This window comes from Myotis myotis, unplaced genomic scaffold (assembly GCF_014108235.1).
Source record: "Myotis myotis isolate mMyoMyo1 unplaced genomic scaffold, mMyoMyo1.p scaffold_m19_p_3, whole genome shotgun sequence".
Classification (NCBI taxonomy): domain Eukaryota; kingdom Metazoa; phylum Chordata; class Mammalia; order Chiroptera; family Vespertilionidae; genus Myotis; species Myotis myotis.
The window spans coordinates 192,215,024-192,236,250 of record NW_023416335.1 but is presented as its reverse complement, the minus strand read 5'-3'; the positions used below and the strand labels follow the sequence as shown (position 1 = coordinate 192,236,250).

Below are 21,227 nucleotides of genomic sequence, written 5' to 3'. Positions count from 1 at the left end.
TGGTTTCCCGGTTTCCTGAACTCCACTTCCTGGGAACCCTCTCCTCATGCAGCATCCTTTGGGCGAGTCCCTGGCAGGTGGGTGGAGGCATCTGACAGACAGAGAGGAGGAGCTAGCAGGATTATTTTCACAGCACTGGTGTCATTGCATCTCCCGTGGCACCACGCTGTCGCTCCCTTAAAATACCCACGTCCTACAGGAAAAGGACAGATGAGGATTTAAATTTAGCAACAGCGGGTAGGGGGAAAGGGGTGATGGAGACTCTGGGATGTGGTGGAGCCGACTTTGAGAAAACAGGAGTAAAAATCCCACGATGCCTGGGTGAGAATTCCAATATACAAGGATAAGGGAATGTCAGCCCCCAAATATCCAATCTCAAAGAGCTGCCCACATTTCCCAAGTTCTCACCTCAGGTCTGCAGCCCTGTCCTGTCTCCTCATCAGGTGTGGTCTTTCCCCCTTAAACACGTGCAGTTAGGATTATTCTGTGGTCTCCCCATGCGCTGTGGTGTGGCAGGCTCTGGGGAAAGAGGCTGCTAGTGGGCAAAAGCAACATTTGAGATGACCTCTAATTTTAATTAGGCCTCTGAAGGAAGAGCAGTCTTCCTTCATTCCATGGTGTTACAGGGAGGGCAAAGTCTGAAAGGCATGAAGCAGTGAAGAGAGGGTAATACATCTTCCAGATGACAACTGGTCAAAGCCCCAGGGTACCAGGTGGACTTAGGCTGCTCATGCTACCTAGTCTCCTGATAGTGTAGCAGTCCCCTCACAGAGCCCAAGGCCAGGGACCCTCTCCCTTAGCCCCTACTCTTTTTTCTTTTTTCAGAGAGAGGAAGGGAGAGGGATAGAGAGATAGAAACATCAATGAGAGAGAGAGAGAGACATTGATCAGCTGTCTCCTCCATGCCCCCTACTGGGGATCAAGCCCACAACCCAGGCATGTGCCCTGACTAGGGCATCGAACAGGTGAATTCTTGGTTTGTCGGTCAACACTCAACCACTGAGCCACACTGGCCAGGCCCTCAGGGCCCTACTCTTGACGAGCCATCTTGTTGCTTTGAGAAGATCCTATAGCACAGAGGGCCCCCTTGCCAGGTGAGGTCATGGGGAGCAAGGCTGATGAGGACTTTGCTATCAGCTCTGCCCCTGTTCAAATACCAGCAACTTAGTGTTTGTTCTTTGTCTTTTTCTCTAAGCGTTGGTTCATCACCTAAAAGGGGAATTTTAGGTGAGGCTTAAGGGTCGAGTGAGGCTTAAGTAAGAACTTTTTCCGAAATAACTCAGAATCAGCATATTACATGTCAGCTATTATTATCATTAATTATTGGGAGATGCACAAAACTATTCCTAGTCACAGTACATGGGGTCTTTTAAACCATGAAGTTCTAGAGATCCCTGAAGTTCCTTTCATTCAAAGTCCAGGCAGCATAGGGTTGTGGTTTTGAACACATGCTTTGGAGTCAGAGACACCTGGATTTTCTTCTTCTCCTTGACACTTTACAGGAGCGTATTGAGGCTAATGCCCGTAGGAGAATGACTATTTTTATAGTTTCCAGTGTGTTTTAAACAGATATGAGGTTATTTTAAAAAATATATATATATATATATTTTTTAAAATATATTTTATTGATTTTTTACAGAGAGGAAGGGAGAGAGATAGAGAGTTAGAAACATCGATCAGCTGCCTCCTGCACATCTCCCACTGGGGATGTGCCCGCAACCCAGGTACATGCCCTTGACCAGAATCGAACCTGGGACCCTTGAGTCTGCAGGCCGACGCTCTATCCACTGAACCAAACCAGTTTCGGCAAAAATATATATTTTATTGATTTTTTTTACAGAGAGGAAGGGAGAGGGATAGAGAGTTAGAAACATCGATGGGAGAGAAACATCGATCAGCTGCCTCCTGCACACCCCCTACTGGGGATCTGCCCGCAACCAAGGTACATGCCCTTGACCGGAATCGAGCCTGGGACCCTTCAGTCCACAGACCCTTCTATCCACTGAGCCAAACTGGTAGGGCACGAGGTTATTTTTTTAATAGATAGGAGCTTTAGCAACGGGAGTGCCTAGGTTCTTAACAAACAAGAGCTCACAGGATGTTGGGTGCCAACTTCTGTGGGTGATCTTGATTTGGATGGGCAAAGCTGACCTGGTACTACAGTTAATACAAAACAGAGATTAGTTCAACAAACAGGTGGCCTTTTGGTCACACCTCAAAATGGGCAGAATCTTGGCTATGAGAGCTTTTTAAGTAAGGCATTGGTAGGTAGAAAAATAATATAAAGCCACTGTAAAATGGAGTTGGTGCTGCCATCCCGCATGCACTGTCTTATTCCTCAAACCTTTGGGATGTTAAGACGGGGCAAAATAACCTTTGGATTGGGGCTAAACCAACACTGTGTCCCAAATAACTGTTTGTAAAGATAAGAAAGCTGGACTGAAAATGAAAAACACACCTGGAATTAATGTCATGATGTAAGCTTATCTGCACCAACAGAAAGGCCTTCCTTCTGCTAATGTCATTGTGTACCAGGGGAAAAGGGTATTGGGTTAGTTAGGGCCTCTGAAAGGAGAATTTTTGCATAATCTTCAGGCCTGCCCTGCCATTCTGTTTCCCTGATGTATTGGAGCAGCTTCTCTACTTTCCCTGAAATAGTTTACACAGCTATGCCCCCCGAGTCCTCTGGAGCCTCCACCTTTGAAATTTGCAGGACAGCCTGGCCCAGGGTGCCACCTGCTGTCTACCTATCACCCCCCTGCACCCTGGGCTGGACTCGGACTTTTGTTCTCTTGGCACTAACCCATGCCGGCCCATCTACCAGCAGCCCTGAGCACCTCGTGCCCTTTTGCACCAGGATTCCCTTGGTCTTGGAGGCAGGTGAGATTTCAGGGTTTCTCAGTGACCTTGAAGTTTGACACCAGAGCCACTACTGTAGCATATGGTGGGGTATGAGGCTTAATCCGTGGTTAAAAATCATTTCTTGCATCTTGTCTGTGCTTTCCTAGTTTGGAGCAGTGGGAGTAAGGTCACCATGGTGACCTTGACCAGTGGCGAGGGAGGGAGGAGGGAAGAGGAATGATTCACTGGGCTCCTTCCCCTTGGTCTCAGGATGCTTGGACCCTATTTTAGTCTACGAAATTTGTCATCATCTAGTGCTATTTCCCCCACTAGCCAGAGGTGGCAGAGGGCTCGAGGGCAAGCTTCTGTCTCCATGGAGACTGCACGCGGCCAGCTAAGGGCGATTTAGAAGGGGACAGGCCTAGAAGGCTGGGGAGGGCCCCGATTTGAACCTCGCAAATCCCGCGTTATACGGTGCGCCTCCAGGGAAGAGCCGGAATGAACTGAGCTTAGGATCCAGCGCCTTCGGCTTTCACCGAAGCGCAGGAAGCCCCTCCTGGCTCCATTCTTCTTCGAGCTTCCCTTCAAATAAGTACTGGAGTCCGTGATCCTGGTAAGAGCTCCCAGAGCGGTTCCAGACTTCCCCTTTAAGGCGCTCTTCCCCTTTAAGACTCTCGGTGGCTTCCGTCGTGCCGCCTCTCGACCTTAAGGCCCCGCCCCTTCAACGACTTCCGCGAGGCCGCGGCCGCAGCTCGGCCGTCACGGCCCCTTTAAGCCTGAGCCCCGCCCCTGGCGCCCCGCCCCATCTTTTCCTCTCCCACTCGGCCCGGCACCAGGTGCCCCGGCGGGTCGGGCGGCGCGGCGCGCGACGGTGAGCGCAGGGCCTGGGGGACCTGAGGACACGTTCACCGAGCGTTCCGCGTCCTTGCCGTGTCCTCGCGGGTCCCGGGATGGGGCTGGGGCTGGGGCTGGGGCGGGGGAGACGGGGTGGTCCGGAGCGCGGGAGGGGTGGGCCTGGCTCGGCGGGGCTGGGGGAGGGGCTCAGGTGACTTCGGGAAGGGGATGTCCCCCCTCGATGCTGTGGGGCCGTGGGGAGTGGGGGGCCTGGCGTTGCGGTCTGGCGGCGTCCCCACTCTTCCTGCCCTGCCCTGCCCCGTCCCGCCGGTACCCCGGTACAGCCCGGTTGCGGAACTGTCGCCCCGTCGTCTCCCGGGGTCCAGGCCCCTCTGAGGGTTGCCGGCCGGTCGGTGGGGAAGGGCCTGGGGCTAACCTGGGACGGGCGTCTGTCTGCCTCCTGCAGATACTGGCTGGGTGGTGGTTTGGGTGTGACAGCGGGACCTGAGTTCCTCACCTTCTCTGCCCATCAGAGAGCTGGCGGTCGCCATGGCGATGCGGGAGCTGGTGGAGGCCGAATGCGGGGGTGCCAACCCGCTCATGAAGCTGGCCGGGCACTTCACCCAGGACAAGGCCCTTCGGCAGGAGGGGCTGAGGCCCGGTCCCTGGCCACCGGGGACCCCAGCCTCCGAGGCGGTGAGTGTTCTTGGGTCGGAGGGCCCAGGAGTGGCGTGGGGTAGAGGGTGCCTATTAGGAAGTACACCGAACGGCTTTCTCAGTGCGCGGCCAGACTCTGTAAGACACGCAGTACCCGACTGTGCGGTCAGGGGCACTGACCTCTTTCTCTTTAGGCTGTCAAATAAAAAAATGACAAGAGCCCACACAATAGCCGTCCGCTGTGAATGAATTAAAGTGAGACCTAGCCCAGCGGGTTGTGGCTCACTGGTTGCTTCAACCTGTGAGCCAGGAGGTCACAGTTGGATGCCGACCAGGGCACATGCCAGGGTTGGGGGCTTGATCCCCAGAGCGGGGCGTGCAGGAGGCAGTCAATCAGTGATTCTCTCTCATCATTGATGTTTCTATCACTCTCTTCCTTCTTCTCTGAAATCAATAAAAAGATACATTTAACAAAAAACAAAGTTATACTTTTTTTTTTTTTTTGGTCGGATCAGCAGAAAATTTATTTATTTATTTATTTGTTTATTTATTTATTTTTTTGGTTTTTGGTGCCGTGACTCGGATGAAAATTTATTTTTTGGTGTGCTGCAGAATTTTAGGAATTAGTTTGTGTGTGCCATGAGATGAAAAAAGGTTGAAAATCACTGCTCATCGTGTTGCGAAGAATAGTTACCACTCAATGAGTGTTTACTAAGCAACATGCTAAGCACTGTACATCTTTACATTGATGGAGGCAACCGTTTTATAGGTGAAGAAACAAGGCTCACAGAGATTTTGTTGTCTCCCTTCTGTCTAGGTCCCTAAGCCTTTGGGGGTAGCCTCTGAAGATGAGGTAAGTGTTCTAGTCTCTTCTGTTTCATTTTCCTGTTGCCCATTGTGTTTTTACTTTAAAGTTGGTTCACCCACATTTCAGTCTTTGGACTTTCCTGACCAAATGAAATTTGCTTTAGCCCTCTTGCTTATTTTTAAAAAAATGTATTTCTTGGCATATTCCCAAATCTGTAGTTTCTGTTTGACATTAGTAACCTGCATCCCATGGCCCTGCCTCTTGCTGGGTTCATCTCACCATCTCTCTTCCGACAGTTGGTGGCCGAATTCCTCCAGGACCAGAATGAACCACTTATATCGCGTGCCCCTCAGACCTTCAAGATGGATGACCTCCTGGCAGAGATGCAGGAGATTGAACAGTCAAGTTTCCGCCAGGCACCCCAGAGAGGTGGGTCCAGAGTCTGATGGGAGGGGAGATCACCATTTTTTTTATGTGTGCAGATAGAGCCAAGGGGGTTCCATATTTGGATGCTGCTGGGACTGGGAAACTTGAGATGCAGAAGGAGACAAAAGGAACAGTGTTTTCATGGGCACTCAGGGTTCCTTAGGCATGAGAGAATGATATGCATTTCTTTTGTTTCTCAGTTCTCTCCTTCTCTATCTCCAGCCCCTGGGGTGGCAGACTTGGCCTTGTCTGAGAACTGGGCCCAGGAGTTTCTTGCAGCTGGAGATGCTGTGGATGTAACGCAGGATTATAATGAGACGGACTGGTCCCAAGAATTCATCTCTGAAGTTACAGGTGAGGCTCCTCAGGGGAAAATCTGAAGTGGTTCCTATTGGGGTCCAACCCCAGCAGGTCCAGGGGTTCCCAAAGGTGTGGATGGAGTTGGCGAAGAAGGAATGACATGGAGACAGCGTTCAGTTGATCAGCAGCCTAGCCAGGTTCTCTAGCCAGGATCTCCAGCCAAGTTCTGTCTTTATTCTGTTACATCTGTATTTATACCAGTTGATTTTAATCGTATCCATTCTATTCCAAAAGTTAGGGCATTTCTTATCTCCATTCCAAGGTTACTCTATTGTTCAATTAAGCTACAAGGAAGTAACTGAAGGAGATTATCTTAAGTAAAGATTATGTAGCTTAAGCGTGATTGTTCGAAGTTAAAGTGATTAATTACCCGCCTGGCACTTAGTTAAGGGGTTTTATTCCCTCCCTAACTCCAGGGAAAAACCCCTACCTGGGGATACAACCTTTCTCAGAGAGGTGACCTTGGTTAAAACACATAGCGCTAAGAAGGGGAGCAAACATTAAGAACAGTATGCCGTATACGCCAGGTCCCTTGAAACATATGCTGTGCAGATGTTTCTTCCCTGTAGTGACTGTGTCAAGCAGCAAGGATGGACCGGCTTCCAGCAGGTTCCCATGGGGCAATCAGTATTCTGCACTGTTACCTAATTCATCTAAGGGTATATGTAGAGTGATTCAGCTGCTTATGACTTTTCTGAATTCTTGACTCATTTCTATGGGCCACTGAATCTGATTTCCCTTAGGTGATAATAATAATAGGGAATTGAAACTTATATTAAACAGAGGACTGTTTGTGTTTGTGAGAGAGAGAGGAAAAGGGGGGTGGGTGGGAGGAGGGGATGAGGAATTATGTTTACTTCTTTGTTACCTGAAACTTTATTATTGTAGTTTGGTGGAGAGATTGGATGGATTGCAGTGTGGCTCAGGGAGGGAGAATTATTTAACACACCCTATGGGATTTTGGCATTAAGTTATCTTGAACAGAATTGGGACTTGGAGAGTGAAATTGCTGAGTTCAAGGGCCTGAACTATAAGATCTTGGAGGTCAAAGACCATACCTTGATGATAATAATACAAATTAATAATAATAGCTAATGTTTATTTACCATGTTTAAAGGCTTTGTGTTTAGTGCTTTAAATGCATTATCTATTTAATCATGAGAGCCCAGGAGATAGTTACTGTTTTTATTCTTAGTTTTATAGATAAGAACTTTGCCCAAGGTGACACAGTTTTGTGAGTAGTGGAGTTGGGATTTGATTCTGGGTTTGAATGATTCCAGACCCTGTGGATTTAACCATTATGTAGTATTGCCAGGCCTACAGCTTCAGCTCTTCAGGGTCTCAGTCAAATTTTCCCTCTTTGAGGGCATCCATGCTCACTGCATCCTTTGAGATTGATGCATGGTAAATAAGTTGTGGAGTTGGGATTTGAGGCATAGAAACATGAATGATGAGAGAGAATCTTTGATTGGCTGCCTCCTGCACATCCCCCCACTTGGGATCAAGCCTGTGACCCAGGTGTGGGCCCTGACTGGAATCGAACCATTATCTCCTGGTTCATAGGTTGCTAATTTCACTGAGCAACACCAGCTGGACTATATATGTTATATTCTTAAACCCATTTGAATTTTACAGTAACACTTACAAGGCAGGTATTCCTCCCCTATATTATGGATAAGGAAACTAAGATTTGGGAAGGTTAAATACTCTGTCCAAAGTCATTCAGTAACAGAGCTGATATTGGAACTCATGTCTGTTTAACTGTGGGCTCTATACTTAGAACCATTACACTATCGTTGAGAAATCTGAGCTGTAATAGAGACCCTCCATCAGACTGAAACTCAGTGTTTCATATAAACCTTAGTGTAAGTGCTATCTCTTATTACATAGAGACTTCTGTTGTAATGTGTGGGCATCAGTCATTTATCACAACTCAAAAAAAAAAAATCATTGCTACTGTAAGCATTGAGACTGATGAGATTTTTGTTACAATTACCTGAATTGTTTGCAGCCATTGAAATCTCCCTTAGCCTGTAAGTGAAAAACAACTTAATAAAAAACACACATTGGACTTTATCTTAAATCTGTAAAATCTTCTTTGGGAGATCTCTTTTTTATACATTCTTTTGTAACCATGTCTGCTTCACAGAGGCAGGGACATGGGAAGCTGGAAAGAGAAGTAGAGCTATTTGGAGTCTACCTTCATAAAAATGTCTTATTGCAGTAGTATATTGCTTTGTATGTAGTGGATCTTCAGTATTTAGTGAATGAATGAAGTGAGATCTGGGAGAAAGAGCTAAAGGAAATTGATTTTCTAGTAATTGATTTTTTTTAATTCTCAACATTTGTGGGTGATATGATTATATTGATGATATAGATTACTTGTTACTTTATGGATAAGTAGACTGAGATGAGAGAAGGATATATTCTTTATATCCTTATTATTTTCTAATCCTCATTGTTACAATTCTAGAATTAAGTTTAAAAGGAACGGTGAAGTTCAATTTTTTTGTTTTATTTGGAAATACCTATAGTTTCACTGGAAGTTGCCAAAAAATGTACAGAAAGGTTCTGTGTATCTTTTATTCTGTTTTTTCTCAATGATAACATTTTGCATAACTGTTATGCACAATATCAAAATCAGGAAATTGCTTTTGGTGTAATCCATAGAGCTTATTAGATTTCACCAGGTTTACATGGCCTTATTTGTGTATGTTTTTATAGTTTTATGAAGTGTAGATTTGTGTAACCACCACTACAATCAAGATATAGAATTATTCCATTGCACATAAAGTTACTTTTTAAGAATTCTTTATTAGTTAAAGTATTACAAATGTGTCCTTACCCCCCATTAACCCCCCCCCCCCCCCGCGCCCCCCCCCACACACTCATGTTCTCATCCCCCTGTTGTCCATGTCCATTGGTTTGGCTTATATGCATGCATACAAGTCCTTTGGTTGATCTCTTCGGCTTACCCACTCCCTCCCCTACTTTCCCTCTGGGGAGTGATAGTTTTGATCACTGTTTCTCTGTCTTTGGATCTGTCCCTGTTTATCAGACTATGTTGTTCTCTATAATCCACAAATGAGTGAGATCATGTGGTATTTATCTTTCTCTGACTGGCTTATTTCACTTAACATAATGCTCTCAAGTTCCATCCATGCTGTTGCAAAAGGCAAGAGTTCCTTCTTTTTTACTGCAGTGTAGTATTCCATTGTGTAGATGTACCACAGTTTTTTAATCCACTCATCTGCTGATGGGCACTTAGGCTGTTTCCAGATCTTAGCTATGGTAAATTGTGCTGCTATGAACATAGGGGTGCATATATCCTTTCTGATTGGTGTTTCTTGTTTCTTGGGATATATCCCTAGAAGTGGGATCACTGGGTCAAATGGGAGTTCCATCTTTAGTTTTTTGAGGAAACTCCATACTGTTCTCCACAGTGGCTGCACCAGTCTGCATTCCCACCAGCAGTGCAGAAGGGTTCCTTTTTCTCCACATCCTCTCCAACACTTGTTGTTTGTTGATAATAGCCATTCTGACAGGTGTGAGATGATACCGCATTGTCGTTTTGATTTGCATCTCTTGTATAATTAGTGACTTTGAGCATGTTTTCATATGTCTCTCGGCCTTCTGTATGTATAAAGTTACTTTTTAGTCTGCCAAATTTATTGATAGAATATGCCCTCCAACCCTAATTTTCTGGGCCAAATAATTCTCCACTTCATGATTGCTTAGCTATAGGAATGAAACACATCCTTAAGGAGTTTTGAATTTAGAAGGCCTCAGCTAAAGTGGTGTGTGAGGTTCAATGATAATGAATCCTGTACTTTCATAGGAAAAACAGTGGGCAATAGAAGCAGAAGATGAGTGCCACAGATCTCCCCTGGATGGCAGAGGAAGAGGCTATGGAATAAAAGGAATAACAATCTCATTGTGATGTTTTCTATTTTTGTTGTAAGTTTGCCACGAGTGGCCAGCTATGATAGCAATAGTTAATACTTGTTACTTTTGTTTTATGTATGCATTATCTCATTTGGTCTTTATGACCTCTCTCTGAAGTAGCTATTATTATTTCTATTTTATAGATAAGGAAATGGAAACTTGGCAGGTTGAGTAATTTGTCTGAAAATGCATGGTGAATAAGTTGTGAAGTTGGGATTTGAGTGCAAGTAGGCTGACTATAAAATCTACATTTTTATTACTGTGCTATTTAGCAAATGCAGAAAACTGATGGATAGGGGTAGGAAGTTCTGAGTTTGGGTTGGATGTGCCTAGATGGAATGAACACACAATGAGAAACTGTAAGAGGTGAACATTCTGAATTGGATAATTGGTACCTGGGTTGTTAGTTTGAACTCTACTAATCAGTGTGTCCTAGGACAGTCCTTTTCCATCTGTAGGCTTTAGATGCTTCAATCTCAGAGGTATCCAAATGAATCTAATTTTCTGTAACAATTTCTCAAAAAATATTGTGAAGGCCAAGTGGTACTCTTGGTAATTTTATTTTGATTCCTTTGTTGGAGCAGGTTCCCAAATGCCAAAAAATTCTGAGTCTTTTGGCTAATATGGCCAAATATTAAATTACAGGTATTTGAAGAAGTCTTTTCTCACCTTTGGGATTTTCTTTTAATTTTTCTCATGTCTGTTTTATAGTCCAGTTGCTTCTTATCTTTGAGAGGAGCGTTTCACAGAAATGGTGTTCTCTGTAAGTAGCACTTGTGGCCTGAGTATGCTTTTGTAAAACACTCTAGTTAAGAGTAAGGAGGAGGAACTGGTTATTCTTCAACAGAATGGGACAAAGAAACTGGGAGGTATTATAAAGTCTAAGTGTTAAGCATCTCATTATTAGGTCTCTACTCTTGAGCCAACAGTCTAGTTGGGGCAAAGGAAAAATAAATGTTGCCTGTAAGAGCTAGTGAAGGATATATGGATATAAATGTTGGGAATCTGTGACATTAAGGGACCGAGTGCATGATCAAAAATATTGTCAATGATATATTTTATTATATTGGTAATATCTACATATATAAGAAGCCTGTGGCTGTAATGCTGTAATGACCAAACAACCGGTCACCAAGAGGTGCATGGAGCACCTCTAGGTCCGCCCCCCCACTGGCCCGTGAGCTGCTCGTGGCTCGTGGCAGTGAGCTACTTGTGCACGGTGGGACTGGGGTCCTGGTGGCGCGGCAGGTCTGGGTCTCACGTGATTTCGTATGCTGGGCCTCTAGTATTATTTATAATTAGGTATTTTCTGAGAGTCTTGATTCTTTATATCCTCAGATTTTGACATTGCTTTCTCAGATGTTGAGATTACTTTGTTGAATTTATTCAGGCAAAATCTCAGTTAAATGGAATATAATATAGAGTTCTGCTAAACATTAATACTGAGGGGATAAATCTCAACATTTAAAGCAATGACAGTTCTTCAAACTGGAGACAAAGACAGGAAGTCCATCTTAGTATCTGGTTTGTAAAGATGTGGATGCAGAGCAAAAGGAATGAACACTGCAGACTTATGCTTTCTCTATGTTTACACATACTTTAGGGCCCCTTAGAATAATTTTTTTTTTGCCTTTTCCCCCCTGACTCCAGAATAGTAAAGGGCAAAGTCCTGGAGGTTGAGAAACAAACAGTTTAGCACCCTCATTCGACCTGTTGCCTTGATATGTTTATTCAGATGTTGCAGCTGTGCCCTTTGTCACTAGAGCTAAGACAATTTCTAGAATTAGACTTAAAAACATAGCCCTCAAAATTAATCAAAAGTGACTGAAGTCAGAATAGTGTTTATCTCTGGGGGGTGGAGGTATGAGGGAATCGTAAATATTCTGTATCTTGATGTGGGTGGAGGTGATTTGAGTATATTCATATGTAGAAACTAATGAAGCAGTCTATTTAGTTTGGTATACTTTATGAACTTTCATGTTTGTATTTTAAATCTCAGTTAAAAAAATAAAAAATAAAAACATCCAGTAGGAAGAGTGGACCCATGTATCTTTAATTCTAGCTCAGTGTTCTGGTTCTCAGATTCTCTTGATAGGTATAGTAAGATGAAATATGAGGCTCCTTTTGTTAGGAGGGTGTGAACTCTGTAAATGGAGAACAGACCAGAGATTTGGTTAAGGAACTAGAGTTCTTCTGTTCTCCCTTAGTTCCTTGCTGCTTCCCAGTAGTACCTTTGAGGAAAGTGAAGGTCCTAGTACCTGCTTTTTCTTATTGAGATTTCTGACACTTTAAGCAAAAGGCTTTGGTCCTTATTCTTTTTATTTGGTCTCCTGTTCCTGGTTCAGTAAGTTTCCATGCCAGGCCCTTGGGGGAGTAGGTTGGATACTGAAAATTTAGTAATATATATATTTTGACCAGGGGTCTCTGAGGGATTAAATAGGATTTTGTCTGCTTTGGCTTGGTCAAGGTAGTAGTCTTTTTCCCAGCCCCTTCACTGAATCCTGTGTGATTTTTTCAACTCTCTGCTCCTTGCAGACCCTTTGTCTGTGTCTCCTGCCCGCTGGGCTGAGGAATATCTGGAACAGTCAGAGGAGAAGTTGTGGCTGGGAGAGCCCGAGGGAACGACTGCCAGTGATCGCTGGTGAGTGCAGCCATTTCTTCCTGGATGGGTTCCTGTGGAAGGAGGATTGGACAGTTTTCCCAGCCTCCTCCAGCCTCCTCCATCTATATTCCCAAACCATCTTGCAAAACCTTCATTTTGTACATTAAGTTTCCACCTGTATTATGATCCCTAAGAATCCTAACTGTCCTAACCAAAAGTTTGTAACTTTACCTTCTGCACCCTGATTCCTTTTTAAGTTGGAGCCTGTCTATTCTTTCTCTCTGCAAAGATATGTTTGGGAAAGGGAGAGTTAAAAGGATATAACTATTGCTTTACACTCCTGCCCAGATGTCCTTTAATGTAAATTGTAGATCCTCAACAAGAGAGTAGAGTAAGGTCACTCTGTTTTCCCCCATAGGAAGTGTGATTGCCATGGGCTGGGAGTGGGGAATAGCATGGGGAAGGTAATGGCTAACTAATGTGTAAAATTAGTTTGTCCCTACCTGTTCCAGGTATAATGATTATCATCCTGAGGATGATCTACAGCATACTGCCAGTGACTTTGTGGCCAAAGTGGATGACCCCAAATTGGCTAACTCTGAGGTGAGCCACACCCCACTGCTGCTTTGCCCAGGAGAGCTGGTCTTGGAAGTCAAGGGTCTTGCTTCTCTTACCCCAGTTCAGTTTAAAGAGAAGGAGATGAGATCCTTGGTCTGTTCCTTCTAATTGAGAATGGAGACTTTGGATCTGCCTCTTCTTCCAACATTCTTTCCTCATTTCCTTGCTTACTAACTCCCCCGCCCCGCCCACCCCCCTCCCCGCCCTGCCTTCTTAAATCTTTAGAGCCAGAAATCCTTTCTTTTTGCTCTCTACCTTTTTTAGGGTCTGTAGTATATCTTTCCTACAGCCCAAGATGGTCAGGGGGGAGGGCTAAGTGCAGGCTCCTCTTGGGCATGGTTGAGAGTGCACATTTGGAAGTTCTTTCCCGAGTGGCCTATGTGTGTCTCTGTGCCCCAGTTCCTGAAATTCGTGCGGCAGATTGGCGAGGGGCAGGTGTCCCTGGAGTCCGGTGCAGGGTCGGGCCGAGCTCAGGCAGAACAGTGGGCAGCAGAGTTTGTACAGCAGCAGGTAGGACATTGTCACCTCCCAGTTCCACTTCAGAGCCAGCTGGTGTCCTAGGCCTTGGGTTCAGTGTTCAGTGGTCCCAGATGGGGAAGGGATTTTATTGTCAGCTTGTCTTGGTAGCGTTCAGGTCTGAGTGGGTGGGAAAGAGATTCTGAGAATGTTCTTCTCAGAAGTGTCCAGGTTGGTGGTGGTCAGTGGGTATTTAGTCAGTGTTTAGTGGGTAGAAAGTTGGTGGTGGTGGTATGACCATCCTTCTTTGTCACAGGGTACGTCAGATGCCTGGGTTGACGAGTTCACAAGACCAGGGAACACATCTGCCCTTGATATGGAGTTTGAACGAGCCAAATCAGCTATAGAGGTGAGAGCAGATAGAGCAGGAGTGCACACTGCACAAGAAAAGACTCCATCGGAGCAAATGGGTGTTAACATCAAAGATGATGCGCATAGTGTTCCTGGATCATCTGTGTCAGAATTGTTTGGGATTGGTGCCTCTCAAAAATGCTAATTCCTGCATCACCTCAGATGACTGAATCAGAATCTGGGAGGAGGATCTAGGAATCTGCATTTAGAAAAAGCTCTTCAGATATTCTGAACACATTGAAGTTTAACTAGTGCTTAGGGAACCGTTCTAGTGGAGCTGAGGTGGGGTGGGGTGGTCATGATGTATCCCCTTTTTCTAGCTTCCTTCCCTTCCTTACAGTCTGATGTCGATTTCTGGGACAAGTTGCAGGCAGAGTTGGAGGAGATGGCGAAACGGGATGCTGAGGTTCACCCCTGGCTTTCTGACTATGATGACATCACGACTGCTTCCTATGATAAGGTGAGAACTAGATTTTCAGATCGCAGGATTTCCTTGTTTTGTTGTCTCTCCTTTAATCCTGAATTTGGATATTCACCTTTTTTAATCCTCACCCAACAGTATTTTTCCATTGATTTTTAGACAGAGTGGAAGGGACGGGGAGAGACACACAGAGAGAGTCATTGATGTGAGAGAGAGACATCGATTGGTTGCCTCCTGCCCGCACCCCTACCAGGGCTGGGGATTGAGCTTGCAACTGAAGTGTGTGCCCTTCACTGGAACCGAACCTGGGATCCTTCAGTCTGCAGGCTGATGCTCTATCCACTGAGCCAAACAGGCCAGGGCTGGGTACTCACTGTTATGTAATTATTTTCTTAAGCCCCTTTTTTCTGAAAGGAACATTCCCTTGCCCCTGCTGTCCTTTAGTAATTGAGAGTATGCTTTATTCTTAGGCTATAAAGGTTAATAATAGACCACCCTTGTCAAATAACAATGGTGCGATGACATTATACTTATGGTAGAAGTTTGCACATGATGCAGCAAGAGCATGGGAGGTTGAGAACATTTTGAGAAGATAGATAACTCCTTTGGTGTGGAGTGGTAGTTGGTAGACTCTCTGTGCCTCCACACCTTAATACCTATGTATTTTTTTAACTCACAAGTTTACTTTAAATTCTGATCTCTTCCTGCAGATCACCCAATTTAGGGTGTTTTCAAAGAATTATATTAAATAAATGTTAGGAAAATTTTCCAGCAGTCAGTGGTGAAAAATGATCAAATTTTGCATATAGCATATACTATTGACTTAGAAGTGTATGTTATTTCAGGGTTATCACTATGAAAAAATACTACCTGTGGGTTGTAGGGCATTTGGGGATGTGGTTAATAATTAAGCTGCTGAGTTGAAGCATGATAGGGAAGGGAGAGAATTGCTTGGTTTTGTAAAAGACAAAATAGGAACTGAGGAGGTGAGTAGGGATATCTTTTTCTCAGCTCAGATCTGTTTGGGAAGGGATTCAGGGGCTAGAACCAGGGATTGAGATACAAGGCAGGATGCTGAAGGCAGATCTTGACATAAGGGAGCTGTGCAGAGATAGAGATGAATAAAGTTGAAGATAACTTTAAAAAAATCAATGAAAAACTTAGTACTAAGAGAAATATGATTTTGCCTATTATCCCAGTCTGATTTCCCACTTTACCTCATTACTCTCTGCCTAACATGAAACGCCACTAGACAAAACTTTGCACAGAGCATCATAACTCTTCCCTGAAATGAGAATTCCTCAGCTAGACGGGGACAGTGTATTTCTGAAACATTTCTGCCCTCAGGATTTTGGGATTAGCTATCATTTACCATCAGATACAGATTAATATTAATAACTTTTAAGAATGAAATTGGGGAACAAATGAAAAATTTCTAAGTGCTTCAACACATGCTCTCTTATTATTGTCCACAATGACTCTATGAGTTGGGTAAGATTTGCATTTGAATGGCAGGGTCTCTAATTCCAAATTGCCTTATAATGTAGTTATCCTTTACATTGTCACATATTGCAGGATAACTAGAAATGCCCTGTGAAGAGCTAAGGAGAGCTTATTTTATTACTGCAAGCAAATCCTGGCATATATTCTGTTCATTGGTGAGAAGTCAAGGATTTGGAAATTCACGTCTATAAAGGGTTCCTAAAATAAGCTTATGCCTGGCATGGATCAGAGTTTGTAGGCCAGCCTAGTGTTCCGGTTATTGTGAACAGGAGCTAGAAGTGTGAGCACAAAACTGAATGACTTCACTGTAGTCATACATGATCTCCTTATTAATATGGAAATTTTGTCATCATTTGTTCAGATACCTTTCTGGAGACCTTCAACTTCTCCACCTTTGTCTTGGTTGTCATCTCCTATTCCTGCTGCTCTGTGATGACTCCTTCTCATATGGGTTCGTTCTTGGCTTCTCTTCTTTCCAGGGGTACCAGTTTGAGGAGGAGAACCCCCTGCGTGACCACCCCCAGCCTTTCGAGGAAGGGCTGCGGCGACTTCAGGATGGGGACCTGCCAAATGCTGTGCTGCTTTTTGAGGCGGCTGTGCAGCAGGATCCTAAGCACATGGAAGTGAGTGACTCATTCTTCTGACTTCACATTAGAGACTGCTTCCTCTAGTTTTGAGGGAGGTCCCAAAGAGTAGTCCAGATGACTAGGGCCAGTGTGCTGGCCTGGGATGGGGTGAGAGTGAGATGGTGAGTGGCGGGGAGCCAGAGGAGGGGAGGATGGAAAGGTGAATACAAGGGTGATGGAATCTGTCAACTTCCCTCTAGGCTTGGCAGTATCTGGGTACCACACAGGCAGAGAATGAACAAGAACTATTAGCCATCAGCGCACTACGGAAGTGAGTACACTGAGAGGTGGGGTGAGGTGGGTCCAGGGCTCTCCAAATCGCCTTTAGAATGATAAGAGCCCAGATCTAGATCCATGTCTTCTTTCAGGCCACTAACTAGAGTGTTTTTCATGATTAAAACTATAAGGTTTGGAGTGAGTTGGCGATAATTGGTTCTATTCCTTCAATAGCTTTTGGTTTTATTTGTGAGACCCTGGCTGGTTCCTTGGCTGCTAAACTGTTCCCTTTCTCAGATCTGTAATTTTATTAGTAACTTATGTGTAGAGGATTCCTCTGTATCTTAATCGGAGGGAGTTGGCAGGTGAGGCCACCATGACTGCATTCCAAGGCTTGGCTTGGATCCCAGAGTACTGATGGGTGCCATTGTCACTGCAATACCAGTTCTGTCCATCTCTGTTCAAACAGGTGTCTGGAGCTAAAGCCAGATAACCAGACAGCATTGATGGCACTGGCTGTCAGCTTCACCAACGAGTCCCTGCAGCGACAGGCCTGTGAAACCCTGCGAGACTGGCTGCGCTATACACCAGCCTATGCCCATCTGGTGGTGCCCGGGGAAGAAGGGGCCAGTGGCGCAGGACTGGGCCCAAGCAAGCGCATCCTGGGATCTCTGTTGTCTGAGTGAGTGAGGAGTTCCTGGGGTGAGAATGGTAACCCATTAGGAAAACCTTGATTTTCGATATTTGGATAGGGTGAGACTCAAGGATCTACTAGTACTTGAAGGAGGTCTGCATTTTACAGTGTAATGCTGGGAGGAGACAGAAAAACAGGTTTGTAAATTGGAATTTGGGAGTAGAGTAGGAGGGGTAGCTGATAGATTGATAATCTCTGGGATCTGATTGACTAATTAAGGAATTATTTTGGAGGGGTAGGAATATGTAGACATGTCCATCCACATTTTCCTCTTCTTTTCTAGCTCCCTGTTTCTGGAAGTGAAAGAGCTCTTCCTGGCAGCTGTGCGCCTGGACCCTACAAACATTGACCCTGATGTGCAGTGTGGGTTAGGGGTCCTTTTCAACCTGAGTGGGGAGTATGACAAGGCAGTGGACTGTTTCACAGCTGCCCTCAGCGTTCGTCCCAATGTGAGCCTCAGGGGAGGAATGGAAATGGGACATCACTCTGTACCTTATGGAAGAACCATTTGTTGGGACCTTTGGAGTCATGGGATAGTTCATTCCAGTGTTCCATGTACAGGTTACCTTGGGAGAATTGGGCAAAGAAGGGTGGGTGTGCAGAGCCATCTGAATTTACAGGAGTCTGTATGGTGAGAGTGGTTACATTGAGCTACACAATGAACTGTTGAGGGGAAAGGAATGGGGTTGTAACATACATTAGCTAAACAGATTGGTGAACGGGAGGAATGGGCAGAATTTGATCTGAGTTTGGCTTATGTTCCTAACTCTTCTCCATCCCTATCCCAGGACTATTTGCTGTGGAATAAACTAGGGGCCACCCTAGCCAATGGAAACCAGAGTGAAGAAGCAGTAGCTGCATACCGTCGGGCCCTCGAGCTACAACCAGGCTATATACGGTCCCGCTATAACCTGGGCATCAGCTGCATCAACCTTGGGGCTCATCGGTGAGAGTATCTATTGAGTAATGAATGAATAACTTCTTGGTGAGGGTATCTACTGAGTAATAAATGAATGAACCTTTTCTCCATGCCTTTGTCCCTTGCTCCTCATTCTCTGTTCCTGTTATTTGACTATCCATCCCCAGCTTTCTTTCTCCCCATAACAGCTGACCTACCTCCTTCCTTGGTGTTTTGCTCACCAGCTCTCATTTCTGTTCCCTACAGGGAGGCTGTGGAACACTTTTTGGAGGCCTTGAACATGCAGCGGAAAAGCCGGGGCCCTCGGGGTGAAGGGGGCGCCATGTCAGAGAACATCTGGAGCACCCTGCGTTTGGCATTGTCCATGTTAGGCCAGAGCGATGCCTATGGGGCGGCTGATGCCCGGGATCTGTCCGCCCTCTTAACTATGTTTGGCCTGCCCCAGTGACAGTGGGATGGGCTGCCCTGTGAGTGTCTGCCTGGAGGGGTCCCCGCTCTGGATGTGACTCCCTCTCCCCAAATGGGCCTACCAAGGGGGTGGGCTGATGATCATAAGCGGTACGGCCTCTCAGGAGTGGCCTCAATGTAGGGGTGGGTAGTCTTTGTTCTAGTTCCTACGTAATCGTAGGAAAATGAGCTGTATCTCTTGAGTCCCTTGGTAATTCAAGGGTGCACACCCGGCTACAGATCTCTGCATATCATGCCCTTTCTTGGTGCTGCTTTTTGGGTAGGACCCAGAGATAATAGGGTAACTGTTGTCATCAGCTGCCATTTCTCATAGGGTCTACCACATTTGTAATGTCTGTCCCCCCTCCCCCTTTTACCGGGAATTGATAATAGTACAGCTTCCTTGGGCAGTTATGTGTAGGCCATTCTTCTACCATGCACCTCTGTGATGACCATATCTAGGGCGGGATGGCAGGAGTTGGCCTGTTGGACTTAAATGTTGATTTGGCTCAGCAGAGTCAAGTTTTGGTAGGGGTGCTCATAGTTCTGTCATTGGACCTCTCCTGGCTATTGCTCAGATTCCCTGGGTACGATGCTGCACACAGGAATGCTGGCCTCACTATCTGGGGGTCCTCAAGAGCTGCCAGGGTAAATTGCTACACAGTGTTTGGGTGTTGGGTACAGGAAGGCTCACTTGTGGAATTAGCTAGCCTAGAAGGGACCTGATGGGATCAGGTCAAGGGCTGTGCTCTGTGCCCTTTGGTGGAAGGACGGCATCGGGACGTGGGATGTGAGTGCAGGAGTCCCTCCTCTTAGACCTGTGAGTAGGAATTGAGCTAGTAGCTCTTCTAGAAAGTTGCTTCAGAAATTGCCATCTTGCCAAATTCCTAGCAAAGAGATGGTTCAGTGTTACCTTAGGACTTCGCTGTATGTCTTGAAGTGTTTCTAGGGGAGAGTGTAAAAAAATCCCTTTCCCCTATAGTACCTCTGCAAGGTGAAGATTGAGGGAAGAGAGGGAGCCTCTTGGATTCTTCTCACCTGTGCCCTGCGTGGGGAGCTACACTAACCTGCAGAAATGACTGCTGAGCCTCTTGCCTTGTCATTAGTAGCTAATGATCAGAATTTTTTTTTTAAACTACCATGGTCCCAAGGTTCCATTCTGAGATTTATTTTTCTTTGTATGAATATGTGTAAATGATTTTAAAATAAAACTGTAAAATATTTGTAGGAAGAATAAATGGAACTGACATGGGTCTGAGTTCTATTGCCAAGTATGAAGTTGGGATGTTGGGAGGTGGGTTGGTGTTTGGAGGATTGGGATTCAACAGTTTTCCTCTTTATCTTTCAATTCTCATTGGTGTACTGATTGCACATCTGTGTACCTAGTAATTACTCAGCACCTACTACGTACTAGGTACTATGAATAAGATGGACAGGGTGCCTGTGTTCATGGAGTTTATGGTTTATCAGGACAGACAGATGTTTAACAACCATGTGCACTTTTCACACTTGTGTATTACAAAAAATATGGGGTTGGTGCTGTGTCATTTTGGGGTATTGTTTTATTGTGAAAGACATGGGAGGATTTGTATAGTTTTTTCCAATGCTTAGGTTTCATTTAAAGGTTTCATTCAGCTCTGCCTGGTTTTCTCAGGACTATATGAAGAGCCATATCAACATGGGTCACTATTCTGGGGAAAAATTAAAAAATATAAATAAATTTATATTTGAAAATAAATGTTCATGGCCACATTAGAATTAGAAAAAATATCTAAAAGAACTTGTTCTGTAAATTTCTAGACAGTGACATATTATTTAGTTATTTATATTTATGGTACAGTTTCCAAGGCCAATAATGTTAACAATATAATGAGAAAAGGTTAATAAACCACAGGTTATCCCTAGGAAAAAATGCACAGAAAAGAGAATAAAGGAATATTCCAATATGCTAAAAGTGTGAGGATTTCCCCCTTTTTGTCATATCCCAATTGTTTTTTTTTTTTAAGTGCATGTGTAATACTTTCAGAGGAAAGAAAATAAAACACCATGAGGGAGGAGGGTGTCTGTGGCCACCACCTGGGTGATCTCCAGGCAGCTGGAGACCAGGGCTCTGAGGAGTGGGCAGTATGAAGCCCAGGCCTGGGAGTGGGCTGGGCAGGCCGAGGCAGTAGTTTTGATATGTGGAAATATAAGAAGGAAGAAAGTGGCCAAGTAAATGGCTTGAAAGCTTAGCTAACTTCTGGTTTAAATGAAGTCTCCAGGTCTGTCTGCCTTGCCTGCGTTTGGTGGCATGATGGCATCCAAGAGGATACTTTTCTTGCATAGTCAGTGCCAAATCAAATCCAGCCAGTATTTATTGAGTCCCTGTCAGGCACCAGGGTTACAATTAGCAAGGCAGACAGGGTCCCTGCTTTTATAGCTTACATACTAGGGGGAGAGACAG

General features: G+C 45.0%; 1 protein-coding gene across 11 annotated transcripts; it reads left to right on the top strand.

The window, feature by feature from the left end:
- The first annotated feature begins 3,333 nt into the window (after positions 1-3,333).
- On the top strand, positions 3,334-20,042 carry PEX5 (peroxisomal biogenesis factor 5). Of its 11 annotated transcripts, none has more exons than XM_036299666.1 (16): positions 3,334-3,454; positions 4,209-4,371; positions 5,150-5,185; positions 5,437-5,569; positions 5,789-5,920; positions 12,407-12,512; positions 12,986-13,076; positions 13,491-13,601; positions 13,864-13,956; positions 14,299-14,418; positions 16,362-16,505; positions 16,709-16,779; positions 17,194-17,406; positions 17,702-17,867; positions 18,207-18,364; positions 18,584-20,042. In XM_036299666.1, exons 2-16 carry the CDS (start codon positions 4,225-4,227, stop codon positions 18,783-18,785), a joined length of 1,923 nt encoding a protein of 640 aa, XP_036155559.1. In that variant the 5' UTR covers positions 3,334-3,454; positions 4,209-4,224; the 3' UTR covers positions 18,786-20,042. The 11 variants fall into 11 exon arrangements, with proteins under 11 accessions (XP_036155559.1, XP_036155568.1, XP_036155560.1 ...); XM_036299675.1 differs by lacking the exon at positions 3,334-3,454 and adding an exon at positions 3,557-3,712; XM_036299667.1 differs by lacking the exon at positions 3,334-3,454 and adding an exon at positions 3,580-3,712 and having other exon boundaries at positions 14,323-14,418.
- The last annotated feature ends 1,185 nt before the right edge of the window (positions 20,043-21,227 follow it).